At 41.7% G+C, this 27,061-nt stretch overlaps 1 protein-coding gene across 3 annotated transcripts in view; it reads left to right on the plus strand.

The window, feature by feature from the left end:
* PHYLLO (2-oxoglutarate decarboxylase/hydro-lyase/magnesium ion-binding protein) overlaps positions 1–12,523 on the plus strand; it is a 247,108-nt gene extending 234,585 nt beyond the window's left edge. For all 3 annotated transcript variants that reach the window (XM_087373141.1, XM_087373148.1, XM_087373156.1), the window contains 8 exons: positions 5,195–5,485; positions 7,167–7,334; positions 9,956–10,099; positions 10,242–10,721; positions 10,904–11,266; positions 11,375–11,532; positions 11,645–11,752; positions 11,908–12,523. In XM_087373141.1, coding sequence (XP_087229267.1) covers positions 5,195–5,485; positions 7,167–7,334; positions 9,956–10,099; positions 10,242–10,721; positions 10,904–11,266; positions 11,375–11,532; positions 11,645–11,752; positions 11,908–12,421 — 2,226 coding nt within the window. In that variant the 3' untranslated portion in view covers positions 12,422–12,523. The remainder of the gene's footprint in view (positions 1–5,194; positions 5,486–7,166; positions 7,335–9,955; positions 10,100–10,241; positions 10,722–10,903; positions 11,267–11,374; positions 11,533–11,644; positions 11,753–11,907) is intronic.
* Positions 12,524–27,061: the final 14,538 nt, after the last annotated feature.

Below are 27,061 nucleotides of genomic sequence, written 5' to 3' on the forward strand. Positions count from 1 at the left end.
CCTCAAAGAGTTGCCCGAGAGTGAGTCCCTTCCTTTCCATTCCAAGTGGGATAGAATATGTTTCCAATCAAGAAGCAGAGAAGAGACAAAAGGGCATCCTCTGATCTTGCCTTGGAGAGAGCCAAATAAAAAATCCCACTGAGTAGGCTGCCAATTCCCAAAAGCAGATGTATGAAGATGTAATAAGAGAGAGCGGATCATAAAAGCCCAAGGCTGATCTCCTTGTAGAAACTGCATCATCATTTTTCCCCTGTGAGCAAGCAAATGCATTTGAATATTGAGAATGTTCAGACCCCCGTGCATCTTTGGAGAACAGAGACGGTGCATGGAGAGTAATCTGAGACTTTTCTTGCCATGTTTTGAACGCCAGAAAATTTCCATGATAGCTGACATAAATGAAACCAAATCTGCCTTAGTGAACATAGTGAGAGGCAGATAAAATTGTATGTATGCTATCAAAATGGATTGTGTAATTCGCAGACGAACATGTAATGGCCAAGTTGCAAGCTTCCAATATTCAAGTTTTGCCCTTAACTTTACTAACACCCAATCAGTTTGTTGTGAACGGGTGAGTCCCCAGCCTAGAGGATAACCAAGGTGTCGAATAAATTGAGAAGCAGGGATAATTTCCCCAGGCCACAAAAGATTGTGCCAGTCCTGTGCATGTAAAGGCAGCAATTTTGATTTTTGAAAATTGACCTGAAGGCCAGCAGCCAATCCATATGTAGAAAGAGCATGCATAATCATGGACAGATCAGCCCGAGTATTTTTTGGAGAAAAGAAAGAATCATCAGCATATGCTTGAGCAATCATGCTGCGACTGCCAAGAATCTCCAAACCGTGCAGCTGGTCAGTGTCTAAGAGGTGATCTAGATATTGAAGCAGTGGATGAGTGGCTATGGCAAAAAGTAAAGCACTCAGTGGGCATCCTTGTCTGACAGAGCAAGCAAGAGTCCAGGATGGAGAAATATCTCCTGAAAGTATACAGGCAGCTTCACTATCTTGATATAGCCAATTAATGAGTTGCTGCATTTTTGTGCCAAAACCCAAAGCCTGCATAGTCGATGAGATGAAATCCCACTGAACTGTATCAAAAGCTTTGGCAATATCAACTTGCAATAACAAAACATCGTGCTGTGTGTATTTGGCATATTCAATTCCAATGTAGGCATTGGCAATGTTATCGGTGATATGCCTACGCGGGACAAAGCCATATTGTGCAGGATGCAACCCATCATGTAAAAACCCCTTTAGCCGAGCAACAATCATTTTGGTAGTGACTTTGTAAATTACGGGCATAAGAGTGATAGGTCTCCAGTCTGCCAAAGACTCACAAATTTGTTTTTTAGGAAGGAGTTTAACAAGACCTCTCTTCCATGTGTCTGGCATTTTCTGATGTTGCCATGCAGCATTCACCATATATAGTAATGGATGCTTCAAAATAGGCCAGTATGCTAGAAAAAACTCGACTGTTAAACCATCCCATCCGGGGGATTTCCATCTGCCACATGATTTGATTGCATCTGACAGTTCGCTCTCAGTAAAGGGTTCCTCCAATTCCAAAGCTTGAGTAGAGGAAATTATTGGAGAAACATTTTGCAATAGTAAATTCCGAGCAAGCAAAACCTGTTGCGAGGGCGGAGCTGCAGAGCCAAATTGCTGGGAGAAGTGATGTACACAAACAGAGGCAAGCTGTGACCGTGAAGTAGTCCATGATCCATCGGGCATAAGCACTCGGCAAATTTCTGTTTTGATTCTCCTCTGATGCAAACTTTTGAAAAATTCTTTGGAAGAGCAACCTTTATCTGTGAAGGCTCTTTGTCTTGCTCTAGTCTCCCATTTTGCCAGTTTCCTGTGATCATTTAATTTAAGACAATGTCTAGCCTGACATAGTGTGTTTTGCTCATGCATGGACAACGAACGATGATGACTGAGTTCAGTGAGGTCTTGACAAGTAGACTTGGCCTGAGTAATGGTTTCCCTCAGAGTCTTCATGTAAGACTTGCCATAAGCTCTGATCACCATTTGCATTTTAGAAATAAAAGAAGCCCAGGCATCATCAGCATGAAGATAGCTGCTAGAGGAAAGACAATGAGCTGCTTCAGTAACCATTGCCTTGAATTCAACATGTTGCAAATAACTATTGTTGATATTAGATGTCGCCTTTGTGGCAATCTATCTTCTGGCATCTTATGAAAAGATAAACGCAGCCATAGTGGTGCATGGTCTGAATGCACAAAGGCATAATCAATCCATATTTTGCATGCGAGATCCCCATTTTGTTGGGGAGCGACACTATACCAACGATCCAGTCTTGCCTGATAAGCGGAAAGAGCATTATGTTGAAAAGTGTAGCCCGGTGACAAAGGCTGCAATTCCTTCCAAAGGTCAACCAGATTTAAATGCAAAAGTAATTGAGACCATGCATGCCTTTCAGGAGATAACATATGATCGTGGTTGGAAGTGTTGTCTCCCTGTTGTGGAGCATTATTGAAATCCCCACATATGTAGGCATGATATCTCCACGGGTATTGTTGCATAACATCCCAAATTACAGTTCTGTCCCGAGATGACTGAGGTGCATAAACTGAAGCAAATTCAAACACCTCTCCTCTAATAATGCATTGGAGAATAAGCCATCTACCTTTGTTGTCATTTAACGCAATGACTGGTTGAAGCTCATGTTTGATCAAAAGGACAACCCCTGAGAAAGAGTGCTCCCCAGCATAGAAAATGTCATACCCACAGAAGTGTCCTGTCTTGCCTGCATAAATATGTTGGTTGTGCTCTTGTAATGCCACTATGTCAGGCTGAAATCTGTTGATGTACAGCCACACAGATTTCCATTTCCTACTGTCACATATACCCTGTACATTGAGTGTAAAACATGTGATGTGAGCAGTCATATATACAGATATTTATAGTAATGTAACAACTATGTACAGCAGCAAAAGTATGAGGTCAGCCTTGCATCTCTATCTCAGGGTCGAGGCCTCGCCCTTGAGAAGAAGTAGTCACCTGAGAAGTGGACAGCAAGGCAGCAACCTCTTCTTCAGGGAAGAGTGTTCTGCTGGCTGTTACTGCAGCCCATGTAATCCCAATTCCTGTATTGATCTCTGGGGTGTTTCCGCTAGAAGATGCACCATTCCAAGTGCGGGGGGGTGGAATTCTTCGAGCAGAAATAACTTTTCTTGGGCTCTGCCAGCCATCAGTTGAAGGTTTCTTTCCTTTGGGCATGGACTGAGTAGCAGGAGGTGAATGTGAAGTGAGATTCATATTGGTAACTACTGAATCTTTGCCTTTTTCCTGACTTCCAGGATGCTGTCTGCTGCTTTTATTTTTGTTGGCAACTGGAGTAGGAGCATCTTTAGTAGGCATGTGTACCGGCAAGGTGACATGAGGCATTTTATGTGGGTTCAGTGGGCACTGTGAAGCCATGTGTCCAAACTTTTTGCATTCAAAACAGGCCCCTGCAAATAAACCCCATTTGAGTTTATAAAATGCACTCCCCATGTTCACATTGTTCACCGTGACTGAATAAGAGTCCGGTGTGGGATTATCAGTATCCCAGAGAATGCAAAATCTGTTTGAATTGCCATTTGGCCGTGGTGGGCAGACCACTTTACCTAAAGAGGCTGCAATTTTAGGCAAAAGTGAGGCCATGCATTGGGGGAAATCAACGACTTCAACCCAGACTGGGCATCTGTGTCTGATTAAAGCCTGAAAGTCCCTTGTGGGAGACCATGGCAAGACATGCACCATTTGCTGTCCAAAAAAAAGAGGTGAATGTTCCAAAAGCATTTGTCTGTGGATCTCATCCACCATGATAACCTCGAAAAAGCCCCTGGCTGCATAGTGTACTTTACGAACAAAAGAGCCAGCCAAAGTGCGTGTGAGCCAGTTGCCTATCTCTGCAGCAGGTGGCATCCGGCCTGGAAAGAATAATATAACTGCATTCTTGGCATACTCTCTGACTGGATCCACAATTTCATCGACCTCAACCATGAGGCCAACTGAGGGAACCGATTCTTTCCAGTCTTTTCTCGTATCTGCAAATCCTTCATGCATTACATCATACACTAGTTGAGCCTCAAGTGTATCATGCATTGGGTCATGCTGACCCTCAACCTGCTTTTGCTTCTTGCAGGGAGCCGAGCGCTCCTTTTGAAATGTTTTTTCATATGAATACTTTGCCATGACTTGGTAAGAAAAGGAGCTTGAGGATGAAATACCTGTAAGAAGGTGGCGGAAGCCAAAAAAACAGTCCCAAAGGAAAATCAGAAGAAGCCCACAAGAGAGAAGAGGAATTGTGTGACTAGTAAGGAGAGATCAAAGGGATAGGTAGGAGTTGGCAGAAGACCAGCAGGGAAGAAAGGCGAAAGGAAAACCCCCAAAGAAGAGTCAGATTATACGGCAGGACTGGATTTGTACGGAAAACGTACGACAGTCGTACGGTCGCCGTACGGTGACCGTACAGGGGTACGGACGAGTATGGCACAGAGAGGATGCTGTTGACGGAGAACGATCTGTTTACGATGTACGGAGATGTACGGATGCACAAAGTCAGGTTATGGAGAAAGGAAAAGATAACGACGCACACACATGCAGGGTTGGAGCGGGATGACGCAAAGATCTGCAGAAAGGGCAGGATGGTCGCACGGGCTGTCCGTACTGGTGTACGATACCTGTACGACAGCCGTACAGGTATACGGAGCAGACGGGGGAGCTGTACGAGGCTCTCACGACCGGACTGTCTTTCTCCTCTCTCTCGTCACCGCTTATCCACACACACACACACACACACACACACACACACACACATGCACACACACACACTTTTTTTTGTGTGAAATTTTGATACTTCATATTACAATTTAGCTATCCCAAAAAACGAGGTATGCCAAATTACATCGAAAGAAAATCTCACTATGGAAAATGTAGGGTCACCAAAGACACACACACACACACTTTTTTTTAGTAAAATCCATTGTATTTATATGCTCATAAATTTACAATATGGGAGGTCTCCCACACACTAGCAAAGAGACACACACACACACACACACACACACACACACACACACACACAGAGAGTTAATCTCTCCCTCTTTTTTGATTTGAAGGAAGGTGTTCTGTTTGGTTTTATCCTTTGTCCTGACTCATGTATTGACATTTATGCCTTGTGAGTGTCAAGCCAGAAACACTATTCCCAAGTGTTAGGTGTGGCTTAGAGATGGCATTACTTGGAGCCTTGGCAGCAACAAATGGTTGTAATATTGTGGAATTGCTTCTTGGACATTCTAAACAAGGTGCATCAGAAAATCCAAATGGCTTACCAACTTATAATGGAAAAGGCAAGAGCTTAGAGTATGCAGACTACAAGGTCCAGATTTGTGCACTTCTAGATTCTGATGGATCACCTGAAGAGTTGGCATTCTCTGCACTCGATCTGGTGAAGCGAGGATACAGTGCCCTGAAAATCAAGGTTAGCTTTTCGTATTGTTGTGTATAAATGGATGCTCAAGTATGTGTGGGTGTGTGGATTTGTACGAAGACTTTGTATAAATGGATGCTCAACTATGTGTGGGTGTGTGGATTTGTATGTGTGAGAGCATACTTTTATACTATGGTCTACACCCACTGTTGGGCGCTAATGACGTCAGTGGGGATGCCATAGTAGCTAGTCCCTGCTATGCATGATGGAGTTTATGGTTCTCAATCTTATGAGTGACTCATGAGATTGAAACTGCACTATGTTGTGTTTTTAGAGGATGAGTCTGGGAATGTTCCTGGTATATGCTTCTGCCGTATTAGCGGACATGCAAATTTCACCTTGTGAAGTTTTCGTCCAAGTTGCGGCCTGTTGGTATTGCGATAATTCTTTCTATCTTAAATGGTGTGTTGCCCTACCAGCTAGATTTAGATTTAGATGCTCGTTTGGGAGAGACTAAAATGAAATCGTTTAGACTTTACAAGCAGTTGTAGCTTGAATGAAGAGATTTGGACTACTTTTTGATAAGCCTTCTCCTTTAGTGCTAGCCTTCGTCATGGCTGAGTTTGCCCTTCACCTCCGGAGTGCCGACAAAAACTCAGTACGAAGACTTTGTATAAATGGATGCTCAAGTATGTGTGGGTGTGGATTTGTATGTGTGAGAGCATACTTTTATACTATGGTCTACACCCACTGTTGGGCGCTGATGACGTCAGTGGGTATGTCATAGTAGCTAGTCTCTACTATGCATGATGGAGTTTATGGTTCTCAATCTTATGAGTGACTCTCGTGAGATTGAAATTGCACTATGTTGTGTTTTTAGAAGATGAGTTTGGGAATGTTCCTGGATTTATCTAGGTATATGCTTCTGCCGTATTAGCGGACATGCAAATTTCACCTTGTGAAGTTTTCGTCCAAGTTGCGGCCTGTTGGTATTGTGATAATTCTTTCTATCTTAAATGGTGCGTTTCCCTACTAGCTAGATTTAGATTTAGATGCTCGTTTGGGAGAGACTAAAATGAAATCGTTTAGACTTCACAAGTAGTTGTAGCTTGAATGAAGAGATTCGGACTACTTTTTGATTAGCCTTCTTCTTTAGTGCTAGCCTTCGTCATGGCTGAGTTTGCCCTTCACCTCCGGAGTGCCGACAAAAACTCAGTACGAAGACTTTGTATAAATGGATGCTCAAGTATGTGTGGGTGTGTGGATTTGTATGTGTGAGAGCATACTTTTATACTATGGTCTACACCCACTGTTGGGCGCTGATGATGTCAGTGGGGATGTCATAGTAGCTAGTCCTTGCTATGCATGATGGAGTTTATGGTTCTCAATCTTATGAGTGACTCTCGTGAGACTGAAACTGCACTATGTTGTGTTTTTAGAGGATGAGTTTGGGAATGTTCCTGGATTCATCTAGGTAATTGCTGTAAGAAAAGGTAGAAGGCTTCACATATCACTGAATAGTGCATAATTTCAATTGTTAAACTTTAAATCAGAGACTTGGAGCTTTGCTTCAATCACAATTTTTTTAAATAGTTGTTCTATTATCATGTTCAGGCAACATCAAATGTTATAGTGGTTCTATTGAGGAGAAATACTTCAATGATTGCAAGAAATTATGAAATGTGACTCCTAAGCAGCCTTTTTCATTCTTTAATTAAATGTGTTTTGACAGGTGGCGCGGCGAGTCTCACCGCTGGATGATGCAGCAGCTCTTCTTGCTGTCAGAAGGATGGTTGGCCCAAATATCCACCTTCGCGCAGATGCAAACCAGCGCTGGACATTTGCTCAAGCTGTGGAGTTTGCAACTGCTGTGCGGAGCTGTGGACTTCAGTATCTTGAAGTATGTGGTCTTTCTAACACGTCATTATCTGCATCAAATTGGATTTATTGCCTTAAATTGTCAAGGGGGTCCGGTTTGGAACCTGTTCTAGCATTGAGATAAACTGCAATGTGTCTTTTCCTACTGGTAAAAATGGATCTGTGTTGGGGATATTCTTATCATCCTTCTAGAAGGGGTTGGGGAGGTGCAGAAAAGCAAGATTCCATTAGAATCTTCTCTCCTTTTTATCTCCTGCTATAAGTGTTACTTGTTTGGATGTTCCACCTGTTGGATTATAAAAACTTAAAGCTTCCATTGAAGGGAAATTACACGGAGAAAACAACAGCTCATATGTTCGACTCAGATAAGAATCAAAACTCACGAAATTTATTGACAAAGACTAGGACTGTGGGCTCTGTACCTCATCTCTACCGAGTTTTTTGGCAGTACATCAGAGGAAAGGATTCGTAGGAATCTTTTTGACTCCTACGAGCAGCTGCCCATACACAAGATTCCATAACCGACTCACGACTTTCATGGAGTCTATGGACAAAGAGAGTGAACCCAAACATAGAGCAGTTAATTTATAGATTCATTGAATTGCCACCACTTCCTCTTCAATGTAATGGGTTGATATAAACAGTCACCATGCACCACATAAGGCCAGCCAATGCATGCTTGGATGCCACGTTGAGAAAGTCCACCAAGCTCTCCACGGGTTTAGTCACCCATGAAGCTCACATATCCAACGGGACTGAAAACAACTCTTGAAAATAGTAGAAGACTCCTGAACAGAAAATGTCGTCTGTCCACAGCAAGCTCATAAATGAAGACCAAATTAGGAAAAGAGTGGCCATCCACACAGGACAAGGCCAAAAATCAGGTCGCCCACACAAGGCAACATTGATCTAGGTAAAAGTGGCCATCCACACAGGACAAGGCCCAAAATCAGATCGTCCACTCAAGGCAACACTGAATGAAAATATTTGGCTTCCAAAAAACTGCTCAATCGTCTTCTGTACTGCAACTCTGAAGAAGAGGAAAAGACATGCAAGCAAGATTGGATATAGCTTGTGAGATCACGTAGAAGGTCATTAAAGTCGTTATAAAGAGATGGAAGAAGATTTTTGAAGCCATAGATGCTGCAAGATGACCTCTTCTCAAGATGAGGGTCGCTGCTATGGCTAGCACAAGACTGTGAAGTTGATCACCTCCAAGCCATGGCTATAGAGGAAGAAACCTGGCATCACCATGACGCTAATCTACAGAGCATCATTTGCTAACTCTTCTTGAAAGTGGTCCTTAGAAAATCTTCAACAGAAGACTGCCCAAAACCGTCGATCAATGAAGTCTTCAAGATGTAATTCGGGGAATGTACTTGCAAGCCCACAACGCTTCCGCTGCAATATTATGATCATAACCAAGTGCTTCAGATAGGTTCTTCTTTCATGCAATCAAAACAAACTCCTCTGTTTGTCAAAGCTTCCTGTACGAACAAAGCTTTCACAACCAAAACATTTGAAGGTGTAGTAGCCAGAGATGTAATGTAAGCCCCAACATAGTTGTTAGATAACTCTCAGATTACCACCATATTTATAAAAGAAAACCACCTCAAACCTCTTGGATTTCTGTCCAAAGAGTGGACGCAATTCTGACAAAAGCCACGCTTATCTTTGCTGCTCTGGCACACAACTCGAATTTTCTCAGACTATTCAATTCTTTGACGCCCGACAAATTCTCAGCACCTTTAGAGCTAAATCATAACACTGAGACTTCCAGAAGCTTTTCAGGTAGTTTCGAAGAAAGAGTCTACTTTAACATTGTACTCTTGCTTGGATCAGCCACAGCGCAGACGATCCCACACGATATGCATGCTCTCAGCAAGACTAGCTCTCTTGTTACAAAGCCTCAGGCGTCTCGGCTCGGATACCAATTGTTGGATTATAAGAGCATGCAGCTCAAGATATAGTCACATAAAATGAGCTCTTTGCCAACTAAAACCCTCTTGAGAAATGCAATGCAACTGTTGAATAACTCATGTTAGTGCCTGCACATGATGATCCAGTGGTCCTCATTCTTGACCTCTTGGAAGGCACATATTCAATCTGTGATGGAACTCAGCTAACCCAAGGCAATTCTCAAAGTACAGGACAATTGGATCTGAAGCTGTAAGGTTCTCTAAAGTGATCAATGTAGAACTTACTGTAAAGCATAGATGAGGGATCAGCCAACAACCATGAGGTATACTGACCTGTTGGGGCCTGCATGCAGAGATGTAATGAAGTTGTCAGTATGTCTGAAAATAAGCGCCCCCTCAACCACCCACATTCCCTGGACAAACAAACAAAAATAAAAGAGTGATCAAAGAATCCCTGCCTCCCCCCCTTTGCTCCCCAGGGAAGACAGACAAACAAATTCACAAGAGTAATTAGAGAGTAGAGATAATCATGTGATCTTAATGAGACACGTTACCATGAATGTCAACCCCCAACCTGTCTCTTCTCCAGCCCCCCATGCCCCCTTCATTCCCCACAAACAAACAAACAAACAAACTTCAAAGAGTGATCAAAGTCAATGACGAGTGTTACCCTGAATGTCAATTTTTCTTGAGCGTCTGAAATCTACTTGTTATTCTGAACCAGGAACCAGTAAAAGATCCAAAGGATCTTTCAAGGTTTTGCAAAGAGACAGGCTTGCCAGTGGCATTGGACGAAAGCATAGATCAAAATCCTTTGAATTTTGTCCGGAGCCTTGGGATTTTTTCATATCCTGGGATTGAGGCTGTGGTATGTTTCAATCATCAGAAAATATATATGTACATTTGTTCGTTTATATTTCATCATTGTTTCTTTCAAAGCTGCTAATAATCTGTAATTTCCAGGAGCTTGTGCTGTTTTTGAACTGCTGTCTTTGGTGTGGCATTGCTAGATTATCAAACCTAGTTGTGTGGGCGGATTTGAGCGTGCAGCCCTGATAGCAAAATGGGCCCAGAGGCATGGCATGGTAGCAGTTATCAGTGCTGCATTTGAGAGCAGCCTTAGTCTGGCTGCTTATGCTCATCTTGCTGCTTTCGTCGATAAACGGCGCCTGGAATCAATCATGGCTAGTGAGCTTGACAAGAGAGGGCATTATCAACAAAACATCATTCCAGCAGTTGCTCATGGCCTTGGGACTTATATGTGGCTTGAGGGTGACGTGGTAAACAAGAAATTCACAGTGAAGCATGCAGGTGATGGAGTAGAAGTTTCCATCAATGATGCAGCAAACATACTTCATGATGTTATTTTGAGGAAAGACTTTGTGAACCTGGAACCCTGTGTAACCCATATCAAATCTGATTTTTACGTGGTTAAATCTTCCCAAGTCAAGTATGCATTCCATGTCTTGGATACACAAGATAGCTGCAAAGTGAGCACATGAACTTGTCGACTAGAGAGTATGTGAGGTCTGCATTGAAGGCTTAGGTTGAATAGTTGCCTAATACGTTTGCATGTAAATGGGTCAAATGATGATGTGTTATTTTCAGTTATATTTTTCAGGCATATTTTCTGTGTTCTTTCCACTAATCTTAAAACGATTGGAGTATGCAGAAGCGGCTCCAGGCGCCAGTACTAGTTTTCTTCCATGGTTTCCTTGGCACTAGCAGAGATTGGTTGCCAATAATGCATGCCCTCTCCATTTCAAACAGATGTATATCCATAGATTTGCCAGGCCATGGAGAAACCAGGATGAAAGAACAGGACACAGTGACTAAGTCACTAAATGCTAATGAGGATCTTAAGTCTAACAAATCAGGCCTTGAGATGAGAGCAGAAAATCCCTTGTGCATGGAGAATATAGCAGCAGCTTTGTCTGAACTTTTAGATATTCTGTGTGAGAAAAAGGTGATCCTCATCGGTTATTCCATGGGAGCAAGGTTGGCATTGTTCATGGCTTTAAGATGCAATCATCAGGTACATCAAAGACTTCAAAGGAACGCAGTTCATCTCAGAGAATCAGACTTCAAGTAAGTTACATCATAATCTCTTCCAATTTTGCTGATTCATGGAATTTGTGTACAGGTTGCTGCTGCAGTGATTATTTCAGGCAGCCCAGGTCTACGTGATCCATTGGCACGAAAAGAAAGGGCAGAACGAGACAATGCTCTTTCTCAGTCTTTACATCTACGTGGCCTAGACTCTTTTGTCGAATCATGGTATCATAAACCAATGTGGAAAAGGTGAGTAATTAGGTCGATATGTTTGGAGGTTCGGAAGCTGTATGTGCAAAGGTTACTTTTCAAATCAATGTCTTGCCTTTGACAAGCTGTTTGATTCATGCTCTTGTTCCAGTCTTAGGAATCATCCCAAATTCAAAAGCTTTAAGAGCACCCGGATACGGCACCTAGAACTGGACACATTAGCAAGAGTGCTGTCGTCAATGAGTTCAGGAAAGCAGCCGTAAGCATTTCTCCCTCGTTTCCAGAACCTTTAATCAATCTAGTAGAAAAGGCATGAGAGTCTTTGAGCAATTTTGTGCTGTGATGGAAAAAACTTTCCCCTTATACCGTTTGAAGTTTGCCGGTGTTCATGTGTGATCTATTTCTTTGTTGTAGATCATTGTGGGATGACCTAGCGCATCCTCCTGTTCCTCTGCTTCTAGTGGCGGGTAAAGATGACACAAAGTTCCTTCACATTGCTCATAAAATGTGTGGCAGCAGTCAGGTTAGAGTATCGGATTCAAGGCCTAAAAGAAACATAGAAACTTTTATAGAAGACGTGCATGCAGGCATTGATCCATTGTCCAGTGACAAAGGCATGAAAGCTTTTGTGGATCAGGAGATGAGAAGGTTTCGACTGGAAGAAACTCTTGCCTTGGAAAGTCTAGAGCCTGGAGATGAAGGTATAGATAAGGAAAAGAAGATATTTCAGCTGGAGGAAGCCCTTGCTTTGGAAAGCACAGAGCCTGAAGATGAAGGGGAGCCAGGCAGATTGAAAAGAAAAGGGAAGAACAGATTTGTCTCTTTAATGGAAATAGATCATTCTGGGCATGCGGTGCATTTGGAGAACCCTTTGCACCTTGTCAATGGCATCAGTAAATTTGTATTGAGGCTAACCAGATCTTGTTAGTTTCTGTATTAAGTTATTTTCCCTATTTCCTGATCAAATTGAGCTTGTCCAAGAGCATACACTAAATTCAGAAATTAGTGCACTTTAATCCAATTCGCTAAATCCTGCAATGCCCAAATCTGGTTGTGACATCCAATTCGCTAAATCCTGCAAAAGCTCTCCATTTAGAAGAAGCCACTGTGTAATATAAAGTGTATGCGTGTGTGTGTGTGTGTCTGTGTTTGTGTGTGTGTTTTGTACAATTCAACACACCCCCCTTCCCCCCTTAAATAAAACGATGTGTGTTGTATGATCTCCTGTGGTAGATGTAATAGATAATCGGGGGCAACACACTTTCTTTCCCACAGTCCAAGAGATAGTATCGTTTGGTTTTGCATCACATACATATGCGGTGCATCATTACAATAATGCTGCAATCTTTTCAACTTCCTCATCTATCTTCTCTTCACACATCTCTCACAATCCAAGTGCCCAAATGATTTGTAGGATTGCGAGTGTAATAGGTAGAGACATATCGCCATTGAAAACATAGTAAGAACTTTCGACAATAGACATTCAATTTTGAATTCGGAACAAGTAAAGATCAAAATAAGTAATACTTCTTGATATCCATTTCATTAATTGTTGCAAACTCAGTACATCAGATAGGAAACATAGTCAAAACTAGACAACATAGGGATCTGCAGATGGAGAATGTTTTCTCATTTGGAACTTTTGAACTTCTGAACTAAGATAGATCAGAGAACTACTTTCTCGTCCATATATTAGTTGCAACTCCTAGCATACACACTCTAGAAGTGGTTGCTTTCTAACTATCCCTACTAAGTTTTTTCATAGTCCTTCTATTACTTAGTAAAATAGATATATATCACGAGTACCCAGGAAGCATTTGTCTACAACTGAATAGATATATCTTATACATTGAGGTCTTTTAGATACATCTAGTCACTTGGAGATATTTTAGCTTCCCAATGAGAGGCTCGGTCTTAATGGAAGGATTGGCTTTTCTTCCGAAGGCTCGAGCTTGGGCTTCTTCCCTTTAGGCTCCTTTCTTTAAAGGGGTCGGTTCTTTCATTCAAGGTCCTGAGTTACAGTGCTCACTGGTACTAAAAATAGATATAAATTCTAGTGCATATTATGTACAATCATTTGCTTGTTCCTTATACAACTGATGCTAATCTATTTATTGACTCAGAGTCTAGGTCCTTATTTGTGCAGCATGCTTTTCTATTGCGTTGGGAATGGCTAAAAAATGATGATCCCCATGTACAAGCGAATATAAAACAACATTGTATGTGGTCAGATGGTTCTTCCTGTCAGTTTAATCTAGCCCATGGATTCTACTTTTTCTCAAGGTTTAAATCCTTGACCGACCTAAATATGACATGGAATTTCTTTGGGTATAACCATGACAAGGGGGAACATGATGGTTGTGGTGTTGTTATGAAGTGAGATCTACTCAAACACCAACTACCATGCCATCAAGGAAAGTTGAATGATGTCCATGATGCTATAACATGGCTCACAACCAACCTCTCCACATGGGCACATTCAACATACAGTAAACAATGCATCAAGAATAGTGGCATGCACAAAGTGTTTCATGAAGTGAAAGTGAATAAATTGAAAAGAAGAAATAGACACGATTGTGAGGTCATTAAAGGAACTCGTACTTTGTACATCATATGGGACTTTTTAAACAACCACGTGCTCAAAACAAGAAAACTTTCTTGTTTCTACAATGCATGCATCATAGGGGATCATGGCAATTACGAGGACATTGCAAGTGTGAAGAGATGGGAGATAGTTCAAGTTTTTCCTCTATGTGAAGATAGAGTGACAAAGAATGGAGAGACAAATGATGACTCACCACAGTTTGGGGAGTCTTTTCATGAACTTTGACTATTCGGAAGAGAGGGATAACTTTGTAGTTGTCGTTGACTTTGGGGAGGATGAGGAAGATGATCCATACTTTTTGTTGTAGTGTAATGTTGCAATCTTTTCAACTTGTTCCCCATCTGTCTTTTACTCTTCCTTTGTAGAAGTGATAAGGAGATTTGGAGCTACTCATTCTATTGTGTATGTCTTCCAGTAAAAAAGACTTATAGACTATTGCTTTTGCAGTCATGGATTCAGGGTCATGGTAATCATTTTTGGGATTTGGGCAAGCCTTTTGGATGGTGACTTGTCTCAGAAGCATTTCGAGCAATAAAATCAACAAGTGTTTTGGTGGCGATGTTTTGTGGATCCTTAGCCAGTGGGCTCTTTGTTGTTGCCACGCATGTTACTTCCTTGGCTTGTCCTACATGGTCGCATTTGAGATAGACTATGTTGCAGTGGACTCTTTGTTGTTGCGATGCATATTACTTCCTTGGCTTGTCCTACATGGTCGCATTTGAGATAAACTATGTTGCAGTGGACTCTTTGTTGTTGCCATGCATATTACTTCCTTGGCTTGTCCTACATGGTCGCATCTGAGAGAGACTATATTGCATCTTCTCCAGACCTATCATATTTGCTCATGATCTTTTTCTAAGATTGGTAGCAATTCATTGTGTTCGTTTTTTCAAGATTTTGACATTTTTGGTTGTTTGGGAGATATGCCTCTACACTACATTATAATTAGTTCTTTTATTAGTGTCATTATTGGGCTCTATGGTCATTATCTCAAGCTCATGACATTCGGCTATATCGGCATTCGTCAATGTCTGTTTATGCTTTCTTTTGTTCTCCCTTAAACAGTCTCTCTAAGATACGTGCTTTCTTCGAGAGTTTCCTATAGCCCAATTGGAAGTGCTTTCTACTCCCTTGCAACAGTCTCTCTAAGATAGGTGCTTTCTTCGAGAGTTTCCTCTAGCCCAACTGGAAGTGTTTTCTACTCCCTTGTAGGGTGGTTATGAATATATATTTCTTTTATGATGCAATAATACTTCTCATTTTAAAAGAAGAATGTTGTAAGAATGAACACACACACACATGCGCGCGCGTGTTTGTTTTTCCAATCATGCAATACTTTCGCTTGCTTGAACTAAGGTCTCCCTTGTCAAAAAACACACTTTATATGTATAAAAATTTACTTGGGAATCAAAAGTGAATCTTTTTATGTGCAGTACACTCTAAAAAAACTGCCTTATTTTAGATGCACATGGTACAAAAATACAAGTGAAACTATTTGGTTAGTCCAACCACCAATGTTGATATATACATTCTTAAGCATCCCTTTGGGTGTCATTGGATATTGATCTACTATTCTTAATAACTTAGGGTGAGGTTTTCAACTCCTGCATCCAAGGTTGCTTCATCAATTCCTTCAAAATGATAAATCTAATCCACAAGTAATGACTACATTCCTAACGGCGGTGTTTTCTTTTTTTGCACTATAATCATAGATATGATATCATCTGCTAGTAATCTCGCAATAACATGTATAATCATCACTTGACTATTTTCCATGGCATTTTCTTGATGAAGTTGCTAGTTGAAGAATCTTGGATAGTGGGTTCTCTTTACTCAAAGTAAATCAGTAGTTCTTTAATTATTCTCTTATAGCTCATACTTGGTCATTGCTCGCTTTGGTTTATCAATTTCCCCTTTATTCTACCTTGCTTCTTAGGATTGGACCCTCTTATATTCCACTCCCCTCACACTTGGGAGTCTTGTGGTGGTTCTATTTCTTGATCAGCACTTGATTTGGAGCTGAAAATTGAGTATTTATTCCTTTGGCAAGATTTAGGTCTGCTAGGGTAAGATTCCATGTTTTGGCTCTACCGTCCAACTCCTTCATAATTTTTACCACATCATCCTTTTTCTTGATACATCACCAAACAAATTAAGATCATTATTTGCATAACACCCTAGTCGTTGAATCATATGAATCTTATTCTTTTGCTCTTTAATAATATTCAAACGAACAATGTCCTTAAATGTCCTACTACACTATGACAACCTCATGCTCCATAACTTATAACACTATTGTCTACATAACTTCTTGCTTTATCTTGAGTTATTTTAATGCTATTATTATATAGTTCAAGCATTTGATCCATATCTTTGAGAGAATTGCTAGTTGCGCAAACTTATTGCAATTGGTGCTTGCTTGAACTCCATACGTAACCATGAAGGATTAAAGCCTATTTGCAAATAGTTTAGCATTGTTATATGCAATTTTTAATATGGTTCACATTAGTTTCCTATTTGCTTACATATGCTCTTAGCATATCTTCTATGACTTGATTGGTTGGAGAACTTGACCATCACTATGTGGATGCTCCGTAGGACTCACATTTAGACTCATCTCCAATATCTAAAAAGTGGCCCTCAAAAAGTGATGGTTAAATTTGCTTAATCTCTACTTTGGTTGAAGTAAAGTGGCTCATCTTGGACAAGCTTTCACAATTACTCACATACAGTCTTGCCCCCTTTGCATCCTAGCTAATCCCATACCATAGAGATACTCTCCCATTTGCAAGATGAAATCTCTAAAGGATATAATAACACACCTACCTTAAGGCATTTAGCTTTATCTTCCTGGCATTTTTGGAAAGTTATTGCATAGTCTTAGATGTCCTTATTCATAGATCAATAAAAATACATTTTCAGAACTGCATAAGAGTTCTTAATTCTTGCATATTTAGCACTTAGAATATAGTGGCATTCATAACCGAGTTCATGATTAATGTCATTGCCATGCAAGATACATATTAGACCCTTGTAGAACAAGTAGCCATCCTTCTTGTCAACCTTTGATGTGCCATTATTTCCACATGAATCTTCAATGAAAGCCATTTGATTAATTGATCCCCTCTCTTTGATTGCTTTTCATATTTCAAAATACGGAGCACCATGCCCAAATTTTTCTTTTAATGACTCTAGACCCATTAGCTACTTTATTAAATTTCCATCTCCAATTCCTAGTTGTAAGTCTAATTCTTATGTTAACTCAATCCATCAAGATTTTCTTCCCTTAAGGTTTGGTTGATTACAAATCAATTTCATACTTTCTTGATGAAATACGATTTTGAATTTGGCACCATATAAATAATGCCTCCACTTTTTTAAACATAGACTATAGCATATAACTCCTCCTTATATACATAACAATTTTATCATGGAGGGTCTAATTTTTTACTCTAATAAACAAGTGGTTGACCACTATAAAATCATCATAGTTGTTGTAAAGTTACTTAGCAACACTAGGGTTCAAGGTACAACCACTTCAAGCTTTTAAATTCTTTCTTTGGGCATCTTTCCAAATGAAGTTCTTCCGCTTCCTTCTAGTCTAATCCATTATCATAGTTTAGTGTAGTCCTTAATAAATCGAGGATAGACCCTTGATAAACCTAAGAACACTTGCAATTTCTGTAAGTTAGTAGGATCTGGGCATTCTCCTTGGGTGACTTGACTTTTATCATTGGCATAGATTCGATCTTGGGTTATAATACGTCCCAAATTTCTTACTTCGTTTGCAAATAGTTCACACTTCGACTCCTTTGCAAAAATAGAGTGTTCTCTTAGCACTTGGTTTCAATATTAAAGATGTTGCCTTCTAGTTTTAGTGGAGTAGGACATCACCCCCAAATACTATTGCAAATTTTCCTAGATAAGACTTTCTTCATCGAACATAGCTAGAGTGCTACAGGTAAACAAAATGGCATTACTTTAAACTCTGGATGGCATTTCGATTTCTAAAAGCTACCTTGGGCACATCCTTTCCCCTAATGCATACTTGAAGATATGTCAGCGATAACAAAATTTAGTAAAATGGTTTGCTCTTTGCAACTCCTAATCAATGTGAGGCATTGGGCATTTATACTTTATTATGGTTTTACTTAATACCTTATAATCTATGGATAGGCTCATAGTACCATCCTCTTTCTCTACACACACATAGAGTCCTATCTCTTCACGCAGTTCCATCTCTCTTGTTTAGTGACACATCCTCCTTGTTTAGTGACACATCCATTAGTGTGCATATATTATCCTCCTCTCCAATCTTTTGTTTTACCTCTCTCTCTCTCTCTCTCCCTCTGTCCCTCCCTCTCAGATCCGGAGGTGTGGCTGTCCTCTTCAAATCACATCTGAGGCCACTCCTCTTTATGATATGTAGGGAGGAGCATGCACAACACATGTGGATTCGAGTCCAGTTACCAGACACACTGCCCACCTTCATTGGAGTATGTTACTTTTCCCTAAACACATCATGCTATGCGCGAGAGGTCACCACTAACGGGCACATCCCAGATGAGACTATTCATGATGATATCACGAAGTTTTCCAGACATGGGGACACTCTCCTCCTTGGTGACTTCAATTATATAGCAGTCTTTGAAGATGGCCATCATCTGGCGGACTCACCTGTTTCCCACATGGAGGGGGGAGTAGTACGGTAGACTACCGGCTGGGTTCACTAGCACTGACCCCACGGATACATGATTTTATTGTGCTGCCTCCTCCACTCAGAGATGACCACTCATATCTCACTTTCTATATATGGGTCACCACGTCAGCTATGAGGAGGGCCCCCCCACCACCCACTCATGTTTAGATCTATTTTGACCATGCTCTTGACCCAGTGTATGTGAGCCACTTGGTTTCTGAGCTTCTAGTACTACTTGGCGATAGGATGGACCTCGCACATGCATCACACTCTTCTATCGATGATACAGGATGTTGCAGCCAGATCCTTTCCCATGACACGATCTGCACGTGTTCCAGATGGGGGAATGCCCCAAAATCCATGGTTTGATTATGAGCGCAGAGAGAAGAGAGCCCACCTTACATGTGAGATAGCACTAGGACATTTGAGTTCACCAGAGGTGCAACGGATCTCATGCTGACTGACATGGCATAGAAGTGGGCTTTCCTCATGTATAGGATGGATGAGGTGATCAGTTTCTTTCATGGAGGAGATCGAACTATGGGATGGGGACTCTTATCAGAAGGGAAGTCACCCATTCCCTTCATAGATCCCACAGTCTGGCACACATATGCTTGCTCTCTATATGATGTCCCAGGTCAGGCACCACTTGATATGTCCTCTATGCTTAGACCCACCACATGTCATTTGTTTACTTTGTACAATGTACGAGTTGCCCTTCTCCGGCTTCATAACCAACGATCACTAGATCATAGGGATTATGCACTGAGAATTTTGCACATGGGCAAGAGATCCCGACCCCGATATTAGCACAGTTGTTGAACTATGCCATATGCAATGGCTTCCCACTTACCTGGAGCACCACCACCATAGTACCGATACACAAGGTAGGTGATCCTACCTTGTGTATCGGAACTACCGTACTCTTATGATTGGCCACACTTTGGCTAAGATATATGGGTCGGTACTAGAGAGGGAGATCAACAGCCACACAGAGGGTTGCGAACAGCGGGCACTTGGTTAGGCAGGATTTCGGAGACAACACTCCACCTTGGATCACATTTTTATCCTCAGGGCTATTATTGAGGAGGCGAAGTTGAGGCATCAAAAAGTCTACACTTGCTTCATAGATTTTTGTAAGGCATTTGACACTATCCCATGCTCTCGCCTGATCAGAAGGTTACAGGAGCTACAGCTCCCAGATATCATGATTTGGGGGGTCATGTGTCTATATGAGTCTGTCAGAGGGAGGATACATGCCCCAGGAGGCTTATCAAACTGGATTGAGAGCACCATTAGAGTAAAGCAAGGCTACCCCTATCACCAACTCTCTTCGGGCTCTATATCGACGAGATCACTTGTTTTGTCGATCGACTAGGTGGAGAGGGTTTGCTTTGGTTGACCAGATGGTAGAGATATTGATGTATGCCTATGACACAGTCCTCATATCATCCTTAGTAGAGGGGCTGCAGAAACATCTAGAGGCTCTAGAGATGTTCTATAGGGAGAGAGACTTGACAGTTAACCTTGGGAAGACCAAGGTTATGATCTTCAACACCTTGCAGTGTCCTGTCACCATAGTTTCACATACCGTGGCGAGCCTGTGGAGATAGTGTAGTCCTACACATATTTGGGGATAGTGTTCACTGGACCATGTTTCACGATGATCCATGCGGGTATGGCATGGCTCACATGAGGAAGGGGTGCTCTAGCCCGTGACTAGAGAGGCGATGCTTCCAGGCACACTTCTAGGACCCCCGACAAAGGGCTGGCTCTTTGACACATTGGTGAGACCGACTGTCATGTACGCAGCACGTTTTTGGGAGAGTGATATTTCAGCGCAACGGAGTGGAAGAGATTGAGAGACTACAGGTGACCATGGGATCCACGATGATTTGGAGTAAACCCTAAGTCCCCCATCAGATTATACAGGTAGAGTTCACCATGACCCCTCTCCAGGTTGATTCCATCTTTCAAACAGTGGCGTTTCTCCATTGAGTTTGGGCATTACCCAAGTGCAGACTACTGAGGTTAGCATTAGAGTCCCCCAGGCGAATAGCAGAGAGTAGTGTTGATACGGCATGGTACGCATGGATATCCACATGGTTTGGTAGTCAGGGCATTCAGATGGACAGACTTCCCCCCTTTCAGTACAATGTGGATGCACCACCTGAGATCATCCCACGAGATGAGATTAACCGTATCATATGGTTGGACCTCTGAGGATTTCAAAGCACGGTCTTGTCATCAGACCTCAGTATCTTGAGGACATGCGAGTTTCACATGCACTGAGGATCGCCATTAGTCAGTTACGAGTCTCATCACATCAGCTGGCGGATTGAGGCAGGGAGAGCTGCAGGCATACCTAGAGAACAGAGGACTTGCACACTATGCCAGATGGGGGAGATTGAGATGGAGGAGCATTTTCTATGTGTCTGCCCAGTCTACTATGAAATTCGAAGATGATATCATTGTCTCTTTCAGGAGGAACATGGATTTGTCCCACTCGCACGGTTGATACATTTTCACGACCAGGTCTGTGTTGGGCTCTACCTGCTTGAGATGCACCGACAGAGAGACATAATGATGCGACAGACCAGAGAGCTATGGACTAATGCCAATGATCACCATCGACAGATCATAGACTTTTATTAAAGACTTCTATGCATCTGAGTCAGCTGCCAGTGTAGCCGAGGGAGAGGAGCTTGATGAGATGAGAGAATCGTGGATCAGTAGTAGGAGTGTCCATCACGATGTGGCCAGAAAAGGGACACACACTCCACATGCAACATGGAGAGAGCTTAGAGTATGCACGATCGAGGTGGTCTATCTCATTCCTCCTCTGTTACGAGTCATATGAGACACTGCCCTTGTTCTACTGAGAAGTGGTAAGACCCTCTTCATATTTGATTTATTTGAAGGAATATGGGATGCATGTGATCATAAAGTTGAAGTTAACTTGCTGGAGGCTACTCTTTTGGTAGCATACTTCACTAAGAAAGGAGCAGTAAAACAAAGGAGCTATACCAATAATAATATGCTTGTGCTCTCAGAAACTATGAAGAACAGGATGAAAGAACTAGACCAAGATACTACAAATACCTCTACGGATGAGGAATCGATTGAGGAGACTTTCATCCAGGAGGGCATTGGCCCTAAACTCTTAGATTAGGATTGTGTGTTTGGAGTCAATAAGGTGCTCTGCCATGGATAGTCCATCCTAAAATGACATGTTTTTCCTTTAATTCAGTTGAGTGTGCTTGTTGTCCATGTACTTGGTAGTTTTAGAGACACCACCCATTGTAAACCAAGAATCCTAGGAGTGAGTCATAGGTTGGGGCCATGTGTGTTGCCACATGATGGTGGGCAAGCCATGGAGCATCCCATGTACTACTGTCGAGGGATGAGGTCATCAATTTGTGGGGGGTGTTAGAACAAATTGATATTTTGGGCATAGCATATGGTATAGACATTATTGACTATAGGACAATGTGTGAAGTTGTGTGAGCACCTCAGTAGGTGAGTCTATTGACTTGGTAGTTAGGTATGTGAAGTTGGTGTGATGTGTGGGATTGGAGTGATCATAGGAGATAGTTGATTGAGCTAATTATGGAGATGATTATGGTTTTGAGATCTACCAACATGGAGGCAGTTGCCTATATATGTAACCACTCATGAATAAAGTGTTGTTCAGTGTGCCTCAACATTTTCCTCATTATCTACACTGTTCCCACATTTGCTGGCAATCACCTACATATTAAAACTTTAGTTTTCTCTTTTGAATCCATGTCTATTTCCACTTCCACATTGTCTTCATCTCATTATGGAAAGGGGTTATGTTAAGTCTTCCACACACACGTGCATGCTTGTGCATGCACATGCATGCATGTATGCAAAGAAGTCATGTCAACAATATAACATAATCATAATTATGCTAACGTATCATGATTATCGGTACACTAATTGTACAACTTAGAATACCTGTAAGACCTTGTGCCAATCATGGGACTTGAGCCCACTAAGCTTATTGTCCTTTGAAAATGCTCCTTTCAAGCAATGCATGTACCTTGTCAATGTTTGAAAAGAGGCAATGTCCGCCTTGACCACTGCCTCCTCTCTCGTAGAGAGGATCCACGTTGCTTTCGAGAGGATAACTTTTTCAGAAGCATGCACTTGGGGCCACAAATGAGACATCCTATTCATAGCACGCAAGTCTTCTCGCACTCCTCTCGAGTCTTTGGAACCAACCAAGTGTGCCCAAATAGTAGCCCCCACATTCTTGAAGAGCTACCTACAAAGATTGCTCCCAAACTCGAAAAAAAGGAAAGCAACACTGATCCTCTTACTAGGACACCGCGAACTTGGTTTGCTTTCTTGAGCTCCTTACCATGAACCGAGCTCTAATACCATGTGAAGAGAGTAGGAGAGAAGGAAGGAGTCTCACTTACAGCTTTCTCACATACACAATGGGGGAATATACACAAAGGTGGAGGCTGAAAATAGTTTTCCTCTTCTTAGTTGTGAAAGCCAAAAAGAACTCTTTAGTACAAAAGAATAGGTGAACCCTATATGTGGGTCTCAAACCAAACTCAGCTAACTAAGGTAGCATACTAACTGAGCCACTAACTAGAGTACATAAAGATAGTTGTCATCCAGCTATTATTCATGGGCGGTGTACCAACCGCATTTGCAGCTAACAAGTCGGTGACATAAATGCACAACAATCACCCTGGCATATCACGAGTGGAGCTCAATATCTCAACATCATGCTACAAGGCATTTGGGAAAAAAATAAAATAAACAATTTGACCTTGTCAACTGTAATCTCTTTTCATAGGGTGTGGGTGTGGTTCAATTGATGATTTTACTTTTTCTTAAAGAAGGGCATGATCCTCATTTCCCTACTCACAGATGCTCTTCCATGTAGTACAAACCTATTATCTCCAATCCTTTTGGTTGACATCCATCTAATTGGATACTTCTTTGGCGATTCATGGTGTTGAACATCACCCTCAAATTTGGCACCACTTGGTTATATATAAAATACATAATATTCTCTCTCTATGTGTGTGTGTGTGTGTGTGTGTGTTTATATGTAAATATAAACACACACACACACACATTGTTATGGATAAATTTGACCAAGGTAAAAGGCATAAATATATGTGTGTGCTTGTATGTGTGGCAATAGTATAATAAAATATCGCGTGCATAGGGCCCAAGGTTGAGGTGGCAGGGCATGACCATGTGCCACCCTTCCACGTAAGAGGACCCATAAGGTGTGTTGTACATAATCCATGGTAGTTATATTATAAAATGGTAAGGTGGCATGGTTCCTTCATGTGCCACCCCTCCACCTAGGCAGCCCCATGCCTAAATATGTAGGCTCTCATGGGGGGTCTTGCCATGTTTCGAAATGTTATTGCATGGTTCTGCATCCATGTTCTGGCTTCACCTTTCCAACAATAAGTCAAGATCTGCAACAATACCTCTGGCGTTTTGTTGTCCCCCTTCATTAAAGCTATGAACTCCATCTCTTCCACGAGCATGCCAGCATCTTCATAGGGTAGTCCCACGAATCTAGGAAAGTCATGTGCCATCCCTGACTTGCAGGTTCTCCCTCACCTAATTTCTTCTCCTATCACCATAATGCAAAGGATATCTCCTCGTTGAGGGCTCTGAAACCGTATATTTCATCAGTGTCTACAACATCCCATTCTCTCTAGACTACGCTATGATGGATACATTATATTCCTAAACACAATATAGGCCATCCTTCAAGATTATTTCTCATAAAGGCAAGTATAGATAACATCTGACAAGAGGATGAGCACTAAAGCTAGGAAGTGCTTATTTTGTAGGTCTCATCTTTGCTGCAAGATAGGAGCAGCCTTTCAAAACAAACCAATCTCCTATTGTATTCTTTGTTTTCAATCCTCTTCTCTATGAATATTGGCCATGACGTCTTTTAAATAGTTCTAGAGCTCAATCTTAGCTCTTCAACAAAAAAAGAGCTCCCAAGTCCAAGTTATGGATCAAAAGTTATTGTAAAAATAGTGACTACTACTTTTTCAGGGAGGTGCGACTAGTTTTTATTGTCTACATGCTCTTTACACTAGCCTATTACCACTAGGTCCACAATGAACAATCACTTTATATCTTCATGCAAATAAAATTCTAGTCCTAGCATACAAACATGAACTAACATGTTACAATAGTATCAGTTCTTCCTAGTTCCTACCACTAGTAGTTCAAAATTGGGGTCTGCCTATCATTGTCCCCTTCTCTCATCCCTCATCCTCCATCCCCCTTCTCCCCATCCCTACCATATCCATTGTCCCCATCCTTCCAACTCCCTTCTCCCCATTCCCCATCCTCCTTCTCCCATCCCTCCTGCCCTTTTCTCCTCATCCCTCTTCTCCTCAACCCCTTTTTCTGCATCCTTCTCATCCCCCATGCCCCTTCTCCCCATCACTCATCCTCCATTTCTCTTCTCCCCACTCCCCTCCATCTCCATTCTCCCCACTCCCCTAGTCCGTTCTCCCCTTCCCCCTTCTCCTCATCCTTCTTCTCCGAACCCCCCTTCTCCCTATTCCCCATCCCCATTCCTCACATCCCCCTTCTCCCCATCCCCCATCCCCCACCCCCCCTCCTCATCCCTCATCCCTCGTCGCACATCCCCTTCTTCCATCCCCATCCCCATCCCAATTCTTCGCATCCCTCCTTCCCCTTCTTCCCATTCCCCTTCTCTTCATCCCTCCCATACTTGCTTCCCTCTTCTCAGCATCCCCCCATCCCCCTTCTCCTCATCCCTCCTCTCCATCCCATTTGAATTCCACATCTCTCCATCTCTCGTATCTCCCCATCTCCCTTCTCCTCATCCATATTATCCTCATCCCCCTTCTCCCTAGGTCCTCTTTTTCTCATTAGAACTGTGTCTTTGTTTTAGTTACATATTTGCATGGCATCTAATGGGTCTTCTAATGGGATTGACTAGGGCACTAGGGCAAGTGGCCTGTGGAAGGGACTATTGATCCATGAAAGCATAAATTTTTAGTCTATAATTGAGTTAAAATGATTCTTTTAAGCTCAATCCCCATGAGCAAGAGCACAAGAGGTAAGAGAGAATGTAGTCTCAATCTCATGCCACAACTAAGGCATCACAACCATCGAGCACTAGCATCCATCACTCCCGTCGTACGAGCACATCTCATTCACCCATGGCGTAGGTGCTACCTAGCACTCATGTGATGATGATGCCCCACATGATAATGATATTCCTATTTAGCATTCAATTAATGGTGATGGACTTATTCTGCATGTAAACAAGAATGCCGTACTCTCAAGAATGTGGCAACTATGCTATACAAAATTCAAAAAAGTCATGACAGACTATCAAGTCAAAAGTGAAAGAAAGGAAGAAGAATGTCCTCACTTTTGCACGATGAGTTTGCAATGCTTGATCATCTCACATTTGACTTAGTTACCATAGATGGAAAAATTATAAGGAGGTAATTCAAAAGTTCACAAAAGAGTTGCATCTAGTCAAGCCTACTCATTGTCATAAGAATGAATGGAAGAAGGAGAGAGATCAAGTAAAGAAAACCCCCCACAATCACCAAAAACATCACAAAGATGTAAAAGTTTGCATAGAAAAGTTGAAGCAATCCCACTTTGGATTAAGGGACAAAGCTAGATTTATGGCATACTTTGTAAGTGTATGTTTCCTTTTTTTCTTCTACATTATTCTCTATTTTCTTTCTCTTACATATCTATCCTTGTGGCTTACGATGTAATGTTTCATATGTACAAAAAATGTAATAGTCCAAGATTGCACCCCTATTCAATATAAGTATTTACATACAATAATGGTACAGTCGCTCTGCTCCAAAGGTTGGAGAGTGGAGGTGATCATTGTTGAGTATGGGCTAACCCCCTTGTGTGGCTCACCACCTTTCATCAAGGTAAGCCTCCAAATAGGCAACACCTCTTGTAACAAAATGGGAAAGCCTCAAAAACATCAAGTCATCTAAGCCTCTTGCAAAGAGCATTGTAGTCAATGGTGGATAGATAATATTCCGATTCAAAGGGAAATTTTACATTGAAATACCATTACCTACAACACCATTATGAGATATGGAAGAAAAAATATTCCAAATTTCAATGTAGGACTTAGATATAGCTTTTACCTGAAGTGAGCATCTAGTCATGGAGTAGCTAAAGGAAAATCTTTGCACCTTTAGATTGAGGAAGGCAATGTGCTT

Source organism: Dipteris shenzhenensis, chromosome 1 (assembly GCF_047967505.1).
Source record: "Dipteris shenzhenensis isolate YYH24624 ecotype China chromosome 1, Dip_SZ_1.0, whole genome shotgun sequence".
Taxonomy (NCBI): Eukaryota; Viridiplantae; Streptophyta; class Polypodiopsida; order Gleicheniales; family Dipteridaceae; genus Dipteris; species Dipteris shenzhenensis.